Here is a 20,857-nt window from a genome sequence, read left to right on the forward strand (position 1 = left end):
GTAACTTTTGCACTCACTTCAAGTTATAATGTTCTAACAGAGTAACAGGCAGAAAAAAATGAGTGAATATGTGATAGTATGTGACGGCTTCACTGTAGGGTGATAGAAAGGGTAATATAGATGCCATTAAGCTTTACATTAGGTTGAAGTGAATTACTGTGAGGCAATCTTGAAAAAAACATGAACTGACAGACAAATGTTTCAAGTACTAAAATGGAGCTACTAGGGTCATGTCACATACCAGGCTGATGTTCAAATTATAGGTCCTTAAATACAGGAAATAACCAAAAGGCTACATGTTACTGGGCTGTGCAGGATAAGCTGCAGAATTAAAATTGCAGTGTCACAGAGTCACTGAAAATCAAGTAACATGTTTATGGGACACTTCTGTCAAAATGTTTGTAGCAGATATTTACCATCTTCATGTGACTATAACATGTCCCATAATTTTAAAAATGTCTTAGGTTTTCAGAGTTAGTGTTCTAGGTATGGAAGAAAACAGACTGCAATTAATTTGAATCTCTTGAATTAATAAGCCTAGAAAGGATTCAAATGATCAATTGCAGTTTATAGTTTATATTTATGAGGATTCACAATATATGCTACATATATTATTGTATCTTTGCATATAGGAATATATGTTTAAATAATGATCTAATTAGAACCTGTGTTTAGCATTATTCTTAGCCCCTCCCACCTGTCAGTTTAAACGCTGTTAAGGACCCTGTAAAGAGAATGATTGTCTGAGTGAGCTGGAGCATTGTGATGAAGATGAAATTAGGCCTGTGCTGTTCATGCAGGGGAGCAATGATGGGATTAATAAGTTCTGTACTGAATAGACACACCTGCTCACACTGTAACATGCCAACCAAAGGCTTGTTTGGTGACAACTGTGGCTGATGCATAACACTCTACTTGACAACAACATTTCTGGTCGCCATCATTTCTGTTCGGCAATTATATTGGAGAGCACTATGCATCAGCCACTTTTGCTGTTGGTGGTGGTATTACAGTGACGGCAAGTGTGTCTAGTAAATACAGAACTGCCCTTCACTTTGTGAGTGGTACAGTGACAAGCCCATAATACGTAAATTACTTTATTTATCCATTCATTGTGCCAATTTTATCTTCATGGACATCAATGCTCCAGTTCATTGAGGTTTTATCATTAGGAATCAGCTGCTGAAGACTGGGTACCTCAAATAGAGTGGCATGCATTTTCTCCAGACCTGAATCCCAGAAAAAAAATTTATGGGATTAGCTGAGTTGCTGTGTAGAGGCTTATACCCCAAAACTTCAATGACCTGAGAGTCGCCCTTCAAAAGGAGTGTGATGTTATGCCTCAGTAAAGAATAGGCATAAGACATTGTTGTCGAGCTGTAATTGATGCTCTATGGCACATGACAAGTTATTGAGATACTGACATTTTTTGTTGGGGTTTAACCACCACTGTTGTTGGGTTTTGCTTCAACAAATTGTTACAGATGAGGAAATCACCATTGTATACTTTTGCTTGAATGCCCTACTTTCGTCATATGACACAACTGTAGCACGAACTTTTGATGTTTTCCATAATTATTACCTGTACGCCAAATATCCCTAATTTTTTTTGTTCATTGAGTCTTGTGTATATGCCTCCAGAAGGAAGAGGTGAAATTACTTTTCTGACTGTGAAATCTAAGCTAGTTCTGGCTGGAGACTCAGACTATAGCTTAAAAAACTTTTTAATAATATTGACTGAAAAAATAATTTAAACTGTGGTTAGTGGTTTACCACCAACCCAACAAATTAGATTGAATTTGAGGGCACCCACAAGGGAGGAACTAACTGAGGCAATACTTTTCTGGGAACACATTCATGGATTCCTTATTATTAAGTGCATAAGTTATTACATATTTACTTGCAGGAGTTTAAAGGGGCTGTCAAGTTTATAACACTGATGGCCTATCCACAAGATAGGCCATAAAGGTCTGTTTGGCAGTGTATAGACATCCCTGACAATCAGCTGTTCAGTGTAGCCGTTGCATCACCAACTATGCATAATAGTAAATGGTGCAGTGGCATGGGTTACTGCAGCTGTGGATAAACAATCAATGTTCTAAATCCAGAGAACTTTTAAATTATTAGTTCGATCTGATGTGTTCAGAAATTGTTTCCAATAAATATCCAATATGTTCTATCCAAGTAGCCTGATTACTTCTATAATCGTGAGAAACGGCCCAATGTTAACATTTTACTTCAGTAAATTTGTTATTACTGACTATGGCCATTTATGAAACGGTAGACAGAAGTATGGCTTTCCAAGACCACAGCCCTGGTATGGTCCATGTCGAAGGGAAATTGATTGCTAATTGGAGGGTGGTAAAAACTATTTCAGAGAGTTTTATTGGTATGAAATTTGTCTAGATGGGAAGTTAAAGGGGTAGTGCGGCGGTAAGCAATTATTCAATAAATAACACACATTATACAAGTTATACAACTTTGTAATGTATGTTATGTTAGTGAATGGCCCCCTTCCCCGTGTTTCCCCCCACCCTGGAAGTGTAGTGCTCTATACTCACCTGATTAGTGTCTACCCCCATCCGCCATCTTGTAACAATGATGTCATCTTCGGGTGGCCGGCCGAACCGCTCCAAGATGGCGGACGGGGGTCGCCACAAATCAGGTCAGTATAGAGCACTACACTTCCGGGTATAGCGTGGGTGGGGGGGAAACACGGGGAAGGGGGCCATTCACTTACATAACATACATTACAAAGTTGTATAACTTTGTATTGTGTGTTATTTAGTGAATAATTGCTTACCGCCACACTACCCCTTTAACCCTTTATATTACTCTTTTTGTATATATATATATATATATATCTTAACAACTCAGCAATGCTGAAATTTTTCACCTCTTTTCATTTACTCCTTTCACCATACAGGAAAAATATTATAATATTTTATTATGTTGGACAATTGCGCATGCTACCATATATATAATAGGTCTATTTATTATAGTGCTTGAAAAGCACTATATTGTAATCCGTATTCTTCTTCCGTTTCCTCTTCTTCTTCTTCTTCTTCCAGCCATTTTTCTGCGTGTAATACAGCCCGAACCGCTTTGTGCACACACTCCATTCAAACTGCGTTTGGAAGCCCTCGGCGGTGTGTGGTGTGCTATCTATTTTTCGTTTCGATCGGATTTGTCGTTTTTAAGAAATTTATGTTTAAAGACCCCGAATTTCCCATAGAAAATAATGGCCCATTGCAAATAATGGCCACACTCTAACCGCTAACAGCCAATCACAGCACATATGCAAATAGCTGAAATATAGCAGCCAATAGGAACTCTAAGGTCTCGTCATGCAATGTATCACACCATCCACAGTCACATGTCCACTATTGGCCAATAGAAGATGTAATATATGGAAGGTCCTTAACGATTTTGTCTCACTGACATCAGTAAGATTGTCATGGTAACCGAGCAATGATCTTTACCATTATAAGTACTCAGATCGCTCTTAAGGGACCCAGGTCGCCCTTAAAGAAACGCAAGTCGCTCTTAAAAGGGACCCAAGTCTCTCTTAAAGGGACGGGAGCCATGTCGCTCTTAAAGGGACCCAAGTCGCTCTTAAAGTGGTGGGACCCAAGTCGCTCTTAAAGGGACGGGACCCAAGTCGCTCTTAAAAAGTCCTATGTAGCTCTTAAAGGGATCCAAGTCGCTCTTAAAGAAACGAGACCCAAGTTGCTCTTAAACGGACGGGACGCATGTTGCTCTTAAAAGGGACCCATGTTGCTAGAGCGGCCCGGGTCCCTTTAAGAGCGACCTGGGTCCCTTTTAAGAGCGACCTGGGTCCTTTTAAGAGCAAAATATGTCCCTTTTAGAGCAAAATGGGTCCCTTTAAGAGCAAAATGGGTCCCTTTAAGAGCGAAATGGGTCCCTTTAAGAGCGAAATGGGTCCCTTTAAGAGCGAAATGGGTCCCTTTAAGAGCGAAATGGGTCCCTTTAAGAGCGAAATGGGTCCCTTTAAGAGCGAAATGGGTCCCTTTAAGAGCGAAATGGGTCCCTTTAAGAGCGAAATGGGTCCCTTTAAGAGCGACCTGGGTCCCTTTTAAAGCGACCTGGGTCCCTTTAAGAGCAAAATATGTCCCTTTAAGACCGAAATATATCCCTATAAGAGCAAAATGCGTCCCTTTAAGAGTGACCTGGGTCCCTTTAAGCGTGAAATTGGTCCATTTAAGAGTGAAATTAGTCCCTTTAAGAGCGACCTGGGTCCCTTTAAGAGCGAAATATGTCCCTTTAAGAGCGACCTGGGTCCCTTTAAGAGTGAAATGGGTCCCTTTAAGAGCGAAATGGGTCCCTTTAAGAGCGAAATGGGTCCCTTTTAGAGCGACCTGGGTCCCTTTTAGAGCGACCTGGGTCCCTTTAAGAGCAAAATATGTCCCTTTAAGAGCGAAATATATCCCTTTAAGAGCAAAATGCGTCCCTTTAAGCATGAAATTGGTCCATTTAACAGTGAAATTAGTCCTTTTAAGAGCGACCTGGGTCCCTTTAAGAGCGAAATATGTCCCTTAGAGCGAAATATGTCCCTTTAAGAGCGACCTTGGTCCCTTTAAGAGCAAAATATGTCCCTTTAAGAGCAAAATGGGTCCTTTTAAGAGCAACCTGGGTCCCTTTAAGAGCGAAATGGGTCCCTTTAAGAGCAAAATGGGTCCCTTTAAGAGCAAAATGGGTCCCTTTAAGAGCGAAATGGGTCCCTTTTAGAGCGATCTGGGTCCCTTTTAGAGCGACCTGGGTCCCTTTTAGAGCGACCTGGGTCCCTTTAAGAGCAAAATATGTCCCTTTAAGAGCGAAATATATCCCTTTAAGAGCAAAATGGGTCCCTTTAAGAGCAAAATGGGTCCCTTTAAGAGCGAAATGGGTCCCTTTTAGAGCGACCTGGGTCCCTTTTAGAGCGACCTGGGTCCCTTTTAGAGCGACCTGGGTCCCTTTTAGAGCGACCTGGGTCCCTTTAAGAGCGAAATATATCCCTTTAAGAGCAAAATGCGTCCCTTTAAGCGTGAAATTGGTCCATTTAAGAGTGAAATTAGTCCCTTTAACAGCGAAATATGTCCCTTAGAGCGAAATATGTCCCTTTAAGAGCGACCTTGGTCCCTTTAAGAGCAAAATATGTCCCTTTAAGAGCAAAATGGGTCCTTTTAAGAGCAACCTGGGTCCCTTTAAGAGCGAAATGGGTCCCTTTAAGAGCAAAATGGGTCCCTTTAAGAGCAAAATGGGTCCCTTTAAGATCAAAATGGGTCCCTTTAAGATCGATCTGGGTCCCTTTTAGAGCGACCTGGGTCCCTTTTAGAGCGAAATGGGTCCCTTTTAGAGCGACCTGGGTCCCTTTTAGAGCGACCTGGGTCCCTTTAAGTGCAAAATATGTCCCTTTAAGAGCGAAATATATCCCTTTAAGAGCAAAATGCGTCCCTTTAAGAGTGACCTGGGTCCCTTTAACCCCTTAGGGACCAAGCCTGTTTGGGCCTTAATGACCAGGCTCATTTTTCAAAATCTGACCTGTCTCACTTTATGCGCTTATAGCTCAGTGATGCTTTAACGTATGCTAGCGATTCTGAGATTGTTTTTTCGTAACATATGGTACTTTATGTTAGTGGCAAAATTTGGTCACTGTCTTGTGTGTTTTTTGTGAAAAACATCAAAATATAATGAAAAATTTGAAAATTTTGCACTTTACGAACTTTGAAATTCTTTGCTTCTAAAAAAAAAAGGCACATGACAAAAATTAGTTAGTAAGTCACATTATCAATATGTCCTCTTTATTCTGGCTTCATTTCGTAAACATATTTCACTTTTTTAGGGTGTTACGGTGCTTAGAAATGTATCAGCAAATTATCAAATTTTCATGAAATTTCCAAAACTGATTTCTTTAGGGACCAGTTCTTTTTTTAAGTTGATTTAGGAGGCTTGTATACTGGAAACCCCCATAAGTGACCCCATTTTGGAAACTAGACACCTTAAAGAATTAATCTAGGGGTATAATGAGCATTTTAACCCTACAGGGGCTGGAGGAAAGTATTCACAATTAGGCCGGAAAAAAATGGAAAATAGAAATTTTCCAATAATATTAAATAATAAGATTAAAGTATCTCATTTTCATAATAAACATGAGAGAAAATGCACCCCAAATTTTGTAATGCAGGTTCTCCTGAGTAGAACGGTACCCCATATGTGGGCGTAAACCACTGTATGGGCACACAGCAGGCCTCAGAAGGAAGGGAGCACCTATTAGCATTTCCAGTTCAGATTTTGCTGAAGAAATTTCTGAGCGCCAGGTGCGTTTGCAGAGCCCCTGTAGTGTCAGCAGAATAGAACCCCCCCAAAAGTCACCCCATTTTGGAAAGTACACCCATCAAAGAATACATCTTGGGGTGTGGTGACCATTTTGACCCCACAGGTATTAGAGGAAAGTATTCAAAAGAAGACAGTAAAAATGAAAAAATAGAATTTTTCCAATAATATGTTTGTTTAGTTTGAAATTTCTCAATTTCACGAGGAACAGGGGAGAAAACTCACCCCAATATATGTAAGGCAGGTACTCCTGAGTAGAACGATACCCCATATGTGGGCATAAACTATTGTGTGGGCACACAGCGGGGCTCAGAAGGGAAGGAGCGCCAATTAGCATTTCCAGTTCAGATTTTGCTGAAGAAATTTCTGAGCGCCAGGTGCGTTTGCAGAGCCCCTGTAGTGTCAGCAGAATAGAACCCCCCCAAAAGTCACCCCATTTTGGAAAGTACACCCATCAAAGAATACATCTTGGGGTGTGGTGACCATTTTGACCCCACAGGTATTAGAGGAAAGTATTCAAAAGAAGACAGTAAAAATGAAAAAATAGAATTTTTCCAATAACATGTTTGTTTAGTTTGAAATTTCTCAATTTCACGAGAAACAGGGGAGAAAACTCACCCCAATATATGTAAGGCAGGTACTCCTGAGTAGAACAGTACCCCATATGTGGGCATAAACCACTGTGTGGGCACACAGCAGGGCTCAGTAGGGAGGGAGCGCCAAGCATTTTCAGTGCATGATTTTCCTGAAGAAGTTTCTGAGCGCCAGGTGCGTTTGCAGTGCCCCTGTAATGTCTACAGAATAGAACCCTCCCCCCCAAAATCACCCCATTTTGGAAAGTACACCCCTCAAGGAATTTATCTTGGGGTGTGGTGACCATTTTGACCCCACAGGTATTGGAGGAAAGTATTCAAAACTAGACCGTAAAAATGAAAAAAATTGAATTTTTTTCAATAACATGTTTGTTTAGTTTGAAATTTCTCAATTTCACTAGGAACAAGGGAGAAAAAGCACCCCAAAACTTGTAACGGAGGTTCTCCTGAGTACAATGGTACCCCATATGTGGGCATAAACCACTGTATGGGCACACAGCAGGGCTCAGAAGAGAAGGAGTGTCATTTTAGTTACAGGCAATATGTGGGTGTTTACTGGTTATCTGGGGTGGTAATAGACAATCTCAGGGTGTTTACTGGCTATCTGAGGTGGCAGCAGGCAATCTGGTGGGGTTATGGGCAATCTGGGGTGGTTACGAGCAGTCTGTGCCAATCTGGGGTGGATGCGGGCAATCTGGGGTGGTTACGGTCAATCTGGGGTGGTCACAGGCAATCTGGGGTGGTTACGGTCAATCTGGGGTGGTTACTGGCTGCATGGGGTGGTTATGGGCAATCTTGGGGTGTTTACTGGCTATCTAGGGGTGGTTACTGGCTATCTGGGGAGGTGACGGGCAATCTGGTGGTGTTCACTGACTATCTGGGGATGCAACTGGCAATCTGGGGTGGTGACGGAAAATCTGGGGTGGTGACGGGAAATCTGGGGTGGTTGCGAGCAATCTGTGGTGGTTACAGGCAATTTGGGGTAGTTACAGGCAGTCTGTGGCAATCTGGGGTGGTTACGGGCTGTCTGGAATAGTTATGGGCTATGGGGGGGGATACGGGCAATCTGGGGAGATTACGGGCAATCTGTGGAGATTACGGGCATTCTGGGGTGGTGACAGGCAATCTAGGGTGGTTATGGGCTGTCTGGGATGGTTATGGGCTGTCTGGGATGGTTATGGGCTGTCTGGGATGGTTATGGGCTGTCTGGGATGGTTATGGGCTGTCTGGGATGGTTATGGGCTGTCTGGGATGGTTATGGGCTGTCTGGGATGGTTATGGGCTGTCTGGGATGGTTATGGGCTGTCTGGGATGGTTATGGGCTGTCTGGGATGGTTATGGGCTGTCTGGGATGGTTATGGGCTGTCTGGGATGGTTATGGGCTGTCTGGGATGGTTATGGGCTGTCTGGGATGGTTATGGGCTGTCTGGGATGGTTATGGGCTGTCTGGGATGGTTATGGGCTGTCTGGGGTGGATACGGGCAATCTGGGGTTGATACGGACAATCTGGGGAGGTTACAGACAATCTAGGGTGGTTACGGGCAATCTGGGGTGGTTACGGGTAATCTGGGGTGGTGATGGGTAATCTGGGGTGGTTACAGGTAATCTGGGGTGGTTACAAGTAATCCAGGGTGGTTACGGGTAATCCAGGGCACTTGACTTTGGTGACAGGCGTAAAAAAGTGCCGGCACCATTTGGAACAAGCGATCAGTGGTATATAGTATATACCGCTGATCACTTGTACTAGGACCACACCGGGTGGTCACCGATCATTGCCCCATGCTCTCCGCCACCTCCTGTGGTGGAAAGAATGAAGCTTGGATCATTTTTAGGAATCCATCACTGTGAACAGAGTCTGTTCACAGTGATGACGGCGGCCATCTTGGATCAGATGGCCGCCCAAGGAGGGGAGGGTCAGTGGCCAGGTCACTAGGGTTAATTCTGGGGATGGGGGGACATGTTTTCATCTCCTCTCACTGTGGATTCACGGTGAGAAGAGATGAAAGCGTTCAGCTGCGCTGGCAATGCCCGTTACCGGTAGCCGCCTTTATACTGATAATAACGGCGATCACCGGTGAGGGGACTGGCCGGGACTGACCCCACACTCTCCCCCAACCCCTCAGCTACCTCCGATAGCTGAGAGGAGGAGGCTGCGGGCATTACCGGCGCCGCTGCATTATTCTGCGCCATCGCCATAAAGAGCTGATGGCAGAAGAATAGAGCCCATTAGTGATCGCCGTAAAAATCCGTATCGGCGGTCACTAATAACATAACACATGTATTCTCTGGGTCGCTACGGTTACGGCGATACCACATTTGTATAGTTTTTTTTAACTATTACCGCTTTGGCGCAATAGAAACTATCTTCCTAGCCAAAACCCACAAAAACTGTCCCTGCATTGCAAGATCCATAGCGTTCTCATCTTTTGCGCGACAGAGCTGGTTTTGGGCTTATTTTTTGCGGGAAGATCTGTAGTTTCTATTGATACCAAGTTTTATATGTATATGACTTTTTGATCTCTTTTATGACGTATTTTCTAAAGTGGATTGATAAAATACAGCTATTCTAGTACTGTTTTTTTTATATTTTTTTTACAGCGTGTGTCGTGCAATATAATTATTGATATATTTTTATAGATTGGGTTGTTACGGACGTAACAATACCAAATATGTATAGAATTTGTGTTTTTGATCACTTTTATGTAATGTTTTATAGTGTATGGGGAATGTAATGCATCTTTATTATTGGGGGGGCTGGGGGGGGGGCTGTGTTGTGTTTGGTGCACACTTTTTTTCACTTTTTTTTACTTTTACACTAGTGTACATTACTGTACACTAGTGTAAAATACTTAGATCACTGATACAATACATTGCAGTACCTGATGTACTGCAATGTATTGTATCATGCCTCATGCTGACAGGCAATAGCCGCGGCCACCCCTGTCAGCATCAGGCATCTCCATGGTGACCCCGGGGACCTTCATTAGGACCCCGGAATCACCATGGAGACATCGGGACCCCGGACGGCGCCGCGGGACATCGCGATCATGTAAGTGAACCACGGCGCCGTCCGGGATCCACCGGGACCCGTTAGATGCCGCTGTCATGGTTTGACAGCGGCATTTAACGGGTTAAACTGCCCGGAGCAGAGAATCCTCCGCTCCGGGCAGTTACAGGAGGGTGTCAGCGGTCACACTGACCGCTGATCACCCGTCCTGCAGCCGCCGCCGGGCGGTAATTTATTCCGATGCGCCCGCCGTTAAAAGGCGTACGCATCGGAATAAAGCCCATTAGTGGCCGCCGTGAAAAGGCAGCATGGCGGTCACTAAGGGGTTAAGAGCAAAATGGGTCCCTTTAAGCGTGAAATTGGTCCATTTAAGAGTGAAATTAGTCCCTTTAAAAGCGACCTGGGTCCCTTTAAGAGCTAAATATGTCCCTTTAAGAGCAAAATGGGTCCCTTTAAGAGCAAAATATGTCCCTTTAAGAGCAAAATGGGTCCTTTTAAGAGCAACCTGGGTCCCTTTAAGAGCAAAATGGGTCCCTTTAAGAGCAAAATGGGTCCCTTTAAGAGCAAAATGGGTCCCTTTAAGAGCAAAATGGGTCCCTTTAAGAGCAAAATGGGTCCCTTTAAGAGCAAAATGGGTCCCTTAAAGAGCGAAATGGGTCCCTTTAAGAGCAAAATGGGTCCCTTTAAGAGCAAAATGGGTCCGTTTAAGAGCGACCTGGGTCCCTTTAAGAGCAAAATATGTCCCTTTAAGAGTGAAATATGTCCCTTTAAGAGCGACCTGGGTCCCTTTAAGAGCGACTTGGGTCCCTTTAAGAGCAACCTGGGTCCCTTTAAGAGCAAAATATGTCCCTTTAAGAGTGAAATATGTCCCTTTAAGAGCAAAATATGTCCCTTTAAGAGCTAAATATGTCCCTTTAAGAGCAAAATGGGTCCTTTTAAGAGCGACCTGGGTCCCTTTAAGAGTGAAATGGGTCCCTTTAAACGTGAAATTGGTCCTTTCAAGAATGAAATTGGTCCCTTTAAGAGCGACCTGGGTCCCTTTAAGAGCGAAATGGGTCCCTTTAAGAGCGACCTGGGTCCCTTTAAGAGCAAAATGGGTCCCTTTAAGAGCGAAATGGGTCCCTTTAAGAGGGAAATGGGTCCCTTTAAGAGCGAAATGGGTCCCTTTAAGCGTGAAATTGGTCCTTTTAAGAGTGAAATTGGTCCCTGTAAGAGCGACCTAGGTCCCTTTAAGATCGAAATATGTCCCTTTAAGAGCGAAATGGGTCCCTTTAAGAGCGAAATGGGTCCCTTTAAGAGCGAAATGGGTCCCTTTAAGAGCGAAATGGGTCCCTTTAAGAGCGAAATGGGTCCCTTTAAGAGCGAAATAAGTCCCTTTAAGAGCGAAATAAGTTCCTTTAAGAGCGACCTGGGGCCCTTTAAGAGCGAAATATGTCCCTTTAAGAGTGACCTGGGTCCTCTTAGAGCGACCTGGGGCTCTTTAAGAGCGAAATATGTACCTTTAAGAGCGAAATATGTACCTTTAAGAGCAAAATGGGTCCCTTTAAGTGCGACCTGGGTCCCTTTAAGAGCCACCTGGTTCCCTTTAAGAGCCACTTGGGTCCCTTTAAGTGCAACAGGGGCCCTTTAAGAGCGACCTGGGTCCCTTTTAGAGTGAAATGGGTCTCATTAAGAGCGACCTGGGTCCCTTTAAGAGCAACCTAGGTACCTTTAAGAGCGACCTAGGTACCTTTAAGAGCGACCTAGGTACCTTTAAGAGCGACCTGGGTCCCTTTAAGAGCGACCTGGGTCCCGTTAAGAGTGACCTGGGTCCCTTTAAGAGCGAAGGGAAACACGTTGCTCTTAAAGCGACCCAGGTCACTCCTAAAGGGACCCATGTCACTCTTAAAGGGACGGGAGCCAAGTTGCTCTTAAAGGGATGGGACCCAAGTCGCTCGTAAAGGGACGGCACCCAGGATTAAAGTTAAATGGAAGTCAATAGTAAAGGGGCGCTCTTTTCAAGCACTATGTATTTCTCTGGAAATGCAAATCTAGTTTTATTATTTTTATTTGTATATTGGGTAAGTTGGTGATTTCAACTTTTATTGGGGGAGGGGTATGGCATATTTTTAAAAACAGACTATTTTAAGGCTTTTTAAGTCCCCCTAGGAACTTAAAAGATAACTCCACATAAGGAAAACTTATTGCGGGAGGGCAATCACTGTAGCCTGTCATTAACTGTGAGGGCCCAGCTGCTGACAGCCAGTCCTTACCCTCTATGAAGCGTGAACAGCTTCTGAGCTTGCTTCATAGAGACCCCTGGACCCAATGGTGTACTGGTAAGGCACGGGTCATAAGGGAAAAGGCAGCCATACCGGTACAAGATAGGTTAACAAGGGGTTAAAGTGTTCTAGGCAGAGAATAAAGCAAAGATTACAACAGAGAATTGCTGACACAGAAAGTAAAAGGAAATCAAAAAAATATTCTTTATCTTCATAAATAATAGGAAACTTAAATGGGTTGTCCAGTGAAAATCTTTTTCTTTCAAATCAACTGGTGTTAGAAAGTAATTTACTTTTATTAAAAAATCTTGTCTTCCCATACTTATTAGCTACTAAATGTCATGCAGGAAATGTTTTATTTTCAGTTTCACACAGTGCTCTCTGCTGGCCGAGAGGGGAACGGTCCAGAGCAGGAGAGGTTTTCTATGGGGATTCATAGAAAATCGAGAAAAATTTCTGTCTTGGTCAGAGATGTCAGCAGAGAGCACTGTGTCAGATTGAAAATAAAACACTTCCTGCATAACATTTAGTAGCTAATAAGTATAGGAAGACTTGAGATTTTTTAATAGAAGTAAATTACAAATCTATATAACTTTCTGATATTAGTTGATTTTAAAGAAAAAGATTATAACTAGACAACCCCTTTAAGGCAATGTTCCCACTACATATAACAGCAGCCCTTATTTGACACCCAAACAACGACCGCTGTTTAAATGAAAAACTGCATAAAATTCTGTAGACAACAGCCAAAAATAAAAGGACATGAACATTATTTTGATGGTCGTAGTCAGAAACAACAGCTGTTTAAAAAAATTTACTTTAAGGCAAATCATTGCATTATGAAAAGAACGACCATTGTTTTAACTGAAAACATTGGCCGTACTTTTCGGGAGCTGCACGGAGCGGGCAGACATCGGGAATCTGATGCCGAGCGTTCGGGTTCATACGAACCCGAACCTCGGCAGGTTCGGACCATCCCTAAAGGTGATGCACTTGAGCTGTAGAAATAAAATGTACAATTATATGTTAAATCATAAAACACTGGGTAAAATTGCTTCCCGAAAAGGACTTGGGGGTTCAAAGTAAAATTAACTTTAGTGATTAGTGCCAGGCAGCAGCTCCCAAGGTTAATAAAATCATGGATGAACTGGAGCGGGTGCAGAGGAGGGTAACCAGTGTAATTAAGGGAATGGGTGGGTTACAGTATTAAGATTAAGTTAATCAAGCTTGGGGCTATTTAGTTATGAAAAAGACGCCTTAGGGGCCATCTGATTGCAATGTACAAATATATGAATGGACAGTACTGAGATGTTTATATTACATACAAAGTGGTCCACATGTTTGAAACAAAGCGAAAAACTTTAATACAGTAAACTGTCTACATGTCAAGCCAAATACTTACAGTTACATCCTGAAACTGAAGTCTCATAGCAGAACCTGAAGGTTGAGGCCTACTTGTAATTTCTAAAATAGTCCTTAGTAAAATATCCAACAAGCTGTTCACAATCACATCAATTTCCTTCATTGCAGACTTCTCCTAAATATAACCAAATATATAATATATTATCAAAAAAATCGACAGAAAAACATTTGGTTCAGCTGTAGCAAGTATTAAGGAAAATGGCTTTAGTCTTCATTGACTATGTAAATCATAACATGTACTCAACACAGAGGTTTCTAATGAATATGACATGACTTTACGGAGGATGTAATAAAAAATGACATTTTGCAAGTGATATGGTGTCCTATTTGAAAAGAATAAAAAAAACTCTCTGTGATCACTCTCCTGTTAACCCCTAATAAACCCACTTGGATGGGCAGGAAATCACTTTAAAATTAAATTAGTGGTACACCAATGAGACATCATTTCCTGATGTGCACATCATTTATGGTTGGTCTAAAAGATAGTCATGCTCTGGCAAGAAAATAACTGCTCTCATCAATAGTAGTCACCCTGTATAAGATAGATATCTACTTGAAAATCCACAAATAGCCCTCACTTAAAGCGACTCCGTACCTTCAGATAGCTGCTTTTAATCCAAGATAATCTCCTGGGGTCCGTTCGGCAGGTGATTCAGTTATTGTCATAAAAACAACTTTTAATCCTGCAGCGCTGTGATGTAAACAGCCGGGGCTTACATTTGTATATGCAAGCTGGCACACCCTCTCTGTCCTTCCTTCCCACCCTCCTCATCATTAGGAATGCTCCAGGCAGATTATTGCTTCCTATTCCCCACCTGTGTGCATAATGAACATGGGCTGGATCGTTAATACACCTGTGCAAAGCTCAAACAGCAGTAAATGTTCCTGGATCATTCCTAATGAGGAGGAGGGTGGGGAGGAAGGACAGAGAGGTGGTGCAAGCCTAATGCATATACAAATGTAAGCCCCTGCCGTTAGACACAACGCTGCAAGATTAAAAGTTGTTTTTAGTGTGTTACTAAATGGAAAATGGCAAGTAAAGTAGAGCAGAACACATATTATTGTATACTGTAGACTTATCCTTGGCCCTCCTGGTTCATTGTCATAAATTCCCAGGAAATGGTGTGTACAGCATTGACCAGTGTCATTTTAGTGGAAAAAAAAAACATAGGCTGAATTCAAAAATGCTTAATGTCTGTCTTGATTTGTGACCTGCGATAACCTAGGCTCAACTTATAATATGCAGATCTGCTATTTATCAACAACTGCACCTAACAAGAACCTAACAATAGCCCAGATTTACTAAAAATGACGGATTCTTCAAGTGAAAGAGGTTATCCAAGCTAAGAAAAACATGGTTTCTTTCAGAAACATCACTACTCTTGCCCTCAGTTTGGTTGTGGTTTTGCAGCTCAGTTCCATTGAATGGATCAGAATTACCATACACAACCTGGCGACAGGTGTTATGCTGTTTTTGCAAGAAAGGAAATGTACATTTTGTAATCCTAGTTAAATCCTTTAAATTTGACAGAATAAACATGCTCCACATTGCTCACAGTGAATTAGATTGTTTGATAAATCTTGTGTATTCTTGGACTGTTGGGCCAAGTACTATATTAGTTGGTTTATTATGTGCCAGAATTCTGGTGCAATTGTGGAGTAAAGTGTCGCCTTTTAAGACATGCCTCCTTCCCCCAAATCCAATGTGTCTTTAACCAAAGTCTTTTACAAAAATACAAAATAATTGTGGCATACAGCATGTAAGTCAGATTTTATTTTTCAAGCAAATCATGGCAGAATTCTGGCACATTTTTAATAGTAAATCTGAGCCAATGTCTAAAAAAAAAAAAAAAACCATGCCTAAACACATTTTTCAAAGATCTCTCTGTAGAAAGGTATCTGGCAGCAGTTTAGTCCTCACTTCCCTTTAACATAACTGAGCACAATTGATAAAGTGTGTCGTTATATGGTGGATTCAGCAAAAATAGTTGTAGGTTGAAAAAATAGCTAAAATAGTATTGTCAAGAAAAGTATGATATAGAACATTATAGTGTGCAAAGATAACATTAAAAAATAAAGGAGTATTCCACTCAACTATAACTTTTCATATGTTGCTGCCCATGGTAAGACTACCAATACCTTCTATTTTTATTAAATATTTAGTCTCCTTCCCTTAGCTATGAGCTGCTGCTTTCTGCTGAAGACACAAAAATCTGTGTGTAAGCTTTTCTCTCTCCCTCTCCTCCAAGACAGCTGATATAAACAAGTCCCTATCAGCAATTTTGTAGCAACTTTGTAATGGTGAGAGTATCATTCACAGTAAGTTAATCGGCAACTTGTCCTCAGATTAACCCTACCGGCATTACAAAAAAGCTACAAAGTTGCAGATACAGCCTGCCAGGTACTTGTTTTCATTATCAGTCTCAAAAAGGAGGGGGGAGGAAGGGGGAGGAGTGAGAGACGAATAGAAATGCTCACACAGTTTTTTTTGTCAGCACAAAGCAGCAGGTCAGAACTTGAGGAAGGAGACTGAATAGACAATAACAAGTATGGAATCAATTGTTAGTCTCACCATAGGCAGAAACATATCAAAATTTATGTTTGAGCAGAATACCCCTTTAAAAGTGCATACCTAAACAAATTTGCAACCAAAACCTGTTCTTGTGCAGCAATATCCTTAAAGGAATGCTATATTATATGGTATTTTCTTTTCACATTTGCTTTTTTTTGTATGCTATTGTTTAGAGGAACAAAAAACAAACAAAAAAAAACAGATAAGCCAAAAGTTAAAAGCAAACCAATCTAAAAAAGAAAAAAAACCACAAAACTTAAAGAAAGTTATAAAAGCGTTTTGTTAAACTTGGCTGTCTGCTTGTCAGCTGATTGCTTTTGAACTCTGCATCACTCCAAGGGCCTGAAAAAGCTGGATACAGTCTTGGGAGAGGTTTCCCAGGATTGTATCCAGGTTTTTCAGGTACCATGAGCGGCACAGAATTCAATAGGCAGTCGGCTAACAAGCCAAGAGCAGAGCGTAGTGAAGCACTTTTCTAGCACTGTATTTTGGCTTATCCCTATCCTCAAAACATGGGATAGCTCTAGCCTGTTGCCAACGGGGTGCCTCCATGATGGGTAGAGCACCACACCACCCTGATAAATAACCCCTTAAGTCGCATTCGGTTGCGAGTATTGGAACATAGACAGGGAAACAACAGGGTGGCCTCTTTTGTCAATGTCTAACTCAAGGTACGAGTATAGAATCCTACCCCACACTGATGAGGGGCAAATACCCCGAAACGGCTGTCTGTGGGTGGAGGCCTGCCTTTGTAAGCCCTTGTCATGATCGCTATACTCGTACCTTGAGTTAGACATTGACAAAAGGGGCCACCCTGTTGTTTCCCTGTCTATGTTCCAATACTCGCAACCGAGTAGGACTTAAGGGGTTATTTATCAGGGTGGTGTGGTGCTCTCCCCATCATGGAGGCACCCCGTTGGCAACAGGCTAGAGATATCTGGCTATCCCGTGTTTTGAAACTCATAACTGAGGCTCCACGGACTCTTGTTTTGCATATTTAAATTTTTGGGGGCATCAGTGGAGACTCTTGATTGAGTACTTCATTGGAATTTTTTTTCGCTGTTCTCCTTGAGTTCAGTGATTACTGTGTTTTGTTGGTTTATCCCTATCCTATATTACACTTGACAAACATATCTGTATAGCTTGGATGCCTGCCAGGAATACCCAGAAAAGGTACTTATATTGATTCCCATACTGTATGCAAATTGTTATCATCTAGTCATCTGAATGTGAGTACATGCACTGCACATGTTTGTTGGACCCAGCTATGCACTTCTAGGCCCACCACTGGATGACAATTGCATGACATAAAGCTGTGAATCATGTCTATAGATGCCTGATTACAGAGAAACTCAGCCCCAAGACTGTGACAAGTTGGACCAAAAAAAAACTCCCGCAAAGATGACTAGATGGAAGCCATTAGCATACAGCAAGGGAATCGATATAAGTATGTTTTCTGGGTATACCTGGCAGCCAGGCTATACAGATATGTTTGTAAAGTGTGTCATGGGATGTATTACAGTGAAATAATAGTGTAAAAAAAAACACTTTATTTTAGTTGATTGGTTACCTTTAAAACTCTAAGCTACCTGTAAGATGCTGCCTACAGAAAATAAATAACTTTATGAATGATATTATATATATTAGAAAATTCAGTCATTTTTAGCTAATCAATCTCCCACTGCTAGTATGCCTCAATCTTGTAAAAAAAAAAAAAAAAACACAACGTTTTTCTGGTTTCTGTGGCTAGTGAAGGAGATTCTTATTTTCAGAAAATAGGAGGTAAAACATCATCTCTGGTAGATCATGGGAACAAGAAGTACTACTTTTCCTCTGATGATACTAATGTGGAAGGCTGAGAGGGTTATAATGAATATTGAGGAGGTAAAAGAACTGAGTGAGATTGTTTTGTATACAAAATACAAAAAAGATGTCTGTAGTACTAGAAACAATAAGAAAAAGATTTTCCTTCACATAAAAATGTCAAAAGGCTAATTTCAAGAGAAATCGGAAGCTCCTAAGAGACCTTTTACTATGCCTAGAGAGACAAAACATTACTTCCCTTTTGATGGGGAAATTTGGGTTAAAGAACTCAAAATATACCTATAGCTTGCAAAACCCAGACACAATTAAGGCAAGCCTGCTGACAAAAACCGTGAAAACTGCAGCAGCCTTGAGTATGAATATAAAGCCCCTAAATAAAGCCCAGCCCCATTTATCCCGCCTTATTTACTGAGGGCCTAATGCCAGAACGGCATAATGGTTAAAAGCTTGGCCAAGAGATACTGTACTGTATGTCAATTCTCTGGTCTATTCCATAAAAAACGTATTCCAAAGACAAAGAAAGTCTGCAGCCCTTTTTCTACTTTTAGTCTTCATAAAAAGGTTTACAGATATTATTAAAGTAGCATCTAGAGGTAAGACAGCTGACAAAAACTGGTAATAGTTTGTTCATGCTAGTACATGCTTTATCCTGGCCCCTTCATCTTTATACCATTTTAAAGGAAAATAGTCAGTCTGGCCTTGGTAAAAAGTGGTTGTCTGGGGAGAAGAAATTAAAGGAATTTTCCCCGAGTTGTGATGACAATCAGTGACTGGAGTAGCATCCTGTCCCAGTCACTGACTGGGTGAGCTGTATAGAAAAGTTTCTGTCACTGTCCTCCTGCACAGCTTTGTGACTCTCACTTCCTGATTGGTCCATGCTGAACACACACACCTTGCCCATTGTTGTCATGTGACCACACAGACCTCTGACAGCAGCCCTGCTTCTCTATTTTAGCCTGTAGTACTATGCTACTGCATAATGCCACATGCTGATTGCTATACTGTACAGTAACTTATAATATGACACATTCAGCTGTTTTTCATTGTTTGTTACATCTGTTCTATATGTTATTCAGAATAATAAATAATTTTTGGGGTGTGGAACCAATTGTCTGCATTTCAATTATTTCTTATGGGAGAATTTGCTTTGGTGTAAGAGTGGATTTGGATTACAAGCAAGGTCCCGAAACGAATTATGCTTGTAATCCAGGGCACCACTGTAATTTGCTATGAAGTTTACTTACCAGATAAAGCACTGCCAGTTTGACACCCTGAAGTTTGTGATTATTTAGAAAATTATTGCAAAAGTTGAAAACTAATTCAGAGAGGCCAATTTCATTATTATTCCAAACCTACAGTAGAGGAGCTTACGAGAGACTTAAAGTGACACTGTCACCCCCTTTTTGCATTCTGACTTCTCTACACAGGTGTAAAGGGTAAATGTTGTAGTTCTCATACCTTATTTTGTATCATATGTCATGGTGCTTGTTCCAGTAAAAAGTGATCTTTTATCATCTGCAGATTGTGCTACCTGGGCAAAGCCTTTGTGACGTCGTCAGCACATACGCCCCCTCAGCAGCCATTGGTGTGGGCCGACCTAGTGGAGATGGGGCCTAGACCTTTAGGCCAGCCCTTCCAATGGCCACCGAGGGGCAGGGCCTGTGTCGATGACATCACAGAAGGGTGGGGGCTATGTAATGATGTGAGTGGGGCTAAGTGGTGCTGCACCCGCGAAGTCCCGCCAAGGTAGCACAATCCGCAGATAAAAGATCACTTTTTACAGAAACAAGCACCATGATGCATCATATAAAATAAGATATTAAAACTGCAAAATTTACCCTTTACACCTGTATAGGAAAGTCATAATGCAAAAAGGGGGTGACTGTGTCACTTTAAAGAGATTATGTTCCAAGATCAAACATTAACTCATATACACAGGAAGAAAGATAACTCTCATATTGGTGGGGATCTAACTGCTGGATTCAGTGCTCAGCAATATATGGAAGCCCTTTGGAGAATGAATGGAGGACTTATTGTACATACACACTGGCGCTCCATTCATCTGAGGGACATTTTCATGATCACAAAGCGCCAGGAGATCAGGCACTCAAGTGGATGTTTGGTAGACACTTTTGGTACCAGAGGCTGAATGTGTTTGCTCTGTAAAATATTTTTTGGAAACTTTAATATAAAAATACCCTGATCAACTAGTTTGTGAATTGCTAATAGGCTGTAAACCAGCATAGTGTATTACATGTAACCATGGGACTGCCTCTATACAGAAGCATTATTTATGTCCAAGTATGGGACAAAGCAACCTTACCCTTCTGAACAGTAGGCATGTGAGTAGCAATTCATCAGCCACACAGCACTGTGTGTGTGTATTTTACTGAGAATTGGTTTCTAACCTGACCTTGTATCAGTATGGCTCTTCTTGTGTGATTTAAATAAATTTGATCCTGTTTTTGTGATTTGTAAATACACACCTACATGCTTAGTAAAGAAAGAGAGGCCAGAGGATAGTTTAGCTCCATCCCCTCTGGGGTCACCTTAAGGTGGTATACACTATTTAATTAAATGATATGCATTTTTCGATAGCAATTTTGAAATTCTAAATATCTATTCTAACAATATTGCCTAGGCATTTGCGTCATGTTGTTGCGCTTTTCTGTTTTTGTGTGTGTATTTCAGCCATTAAAGCATGAACCTGTGTGAATAGAGGAACTGAATTGTGCTGACCACTTCTTTGTTTACAGACCTACAGAAACACATGACTTGTGCTTGCTTAGATCATCCAGGGTGGATAATAAAAATCGAGGACAATTGGATGTAAAGGGAATGTTCC

At 41.6% G+C, this 20,857-nt stretch overlaps 1 protein-coding gene across 1 annotated transcript in view; it reads right to left on the bottom strand.

Annotated features, from left to right (window-relative positions):
- The window catches only part of DOCK4 (dedicator of cytokinesis 4), a 271,626-nt gene that overhangs the window by 91,361 nt on the left and 159,408 nt on the right, over nucleotides 1-20,857 (bottom strand). Inside the window, exon 25 of the mRNA XM_069976155.1 lies at nucleotides 13,597-13,731. Coding sequence (XP_069832256.1) covers nucleotides 13,597-13,731 — 135 coding nt within the window. The remainder of the gene's footprint in view (nucleotides 1-13,596; nucleotides 13,732-20,857) is intronic.

The sequence above is a fragment of the Dendropsophus ebraccatus genome, chromosome 1 (genome assembly GCF_027789765.1).
Source record: "Dendropsophus ebraccatus isolate aDenEbr1 chromosome 1, aDenEbr1.pat, whole genome shotgun sequence".
Taxonomy (NCBI): domain Eukaryota; kingdom Metazoa; phylum Chordata; class Amphibia; order Anura; family Hylidae; genus Dendropsophus; species Dendropsophus ebraccatus.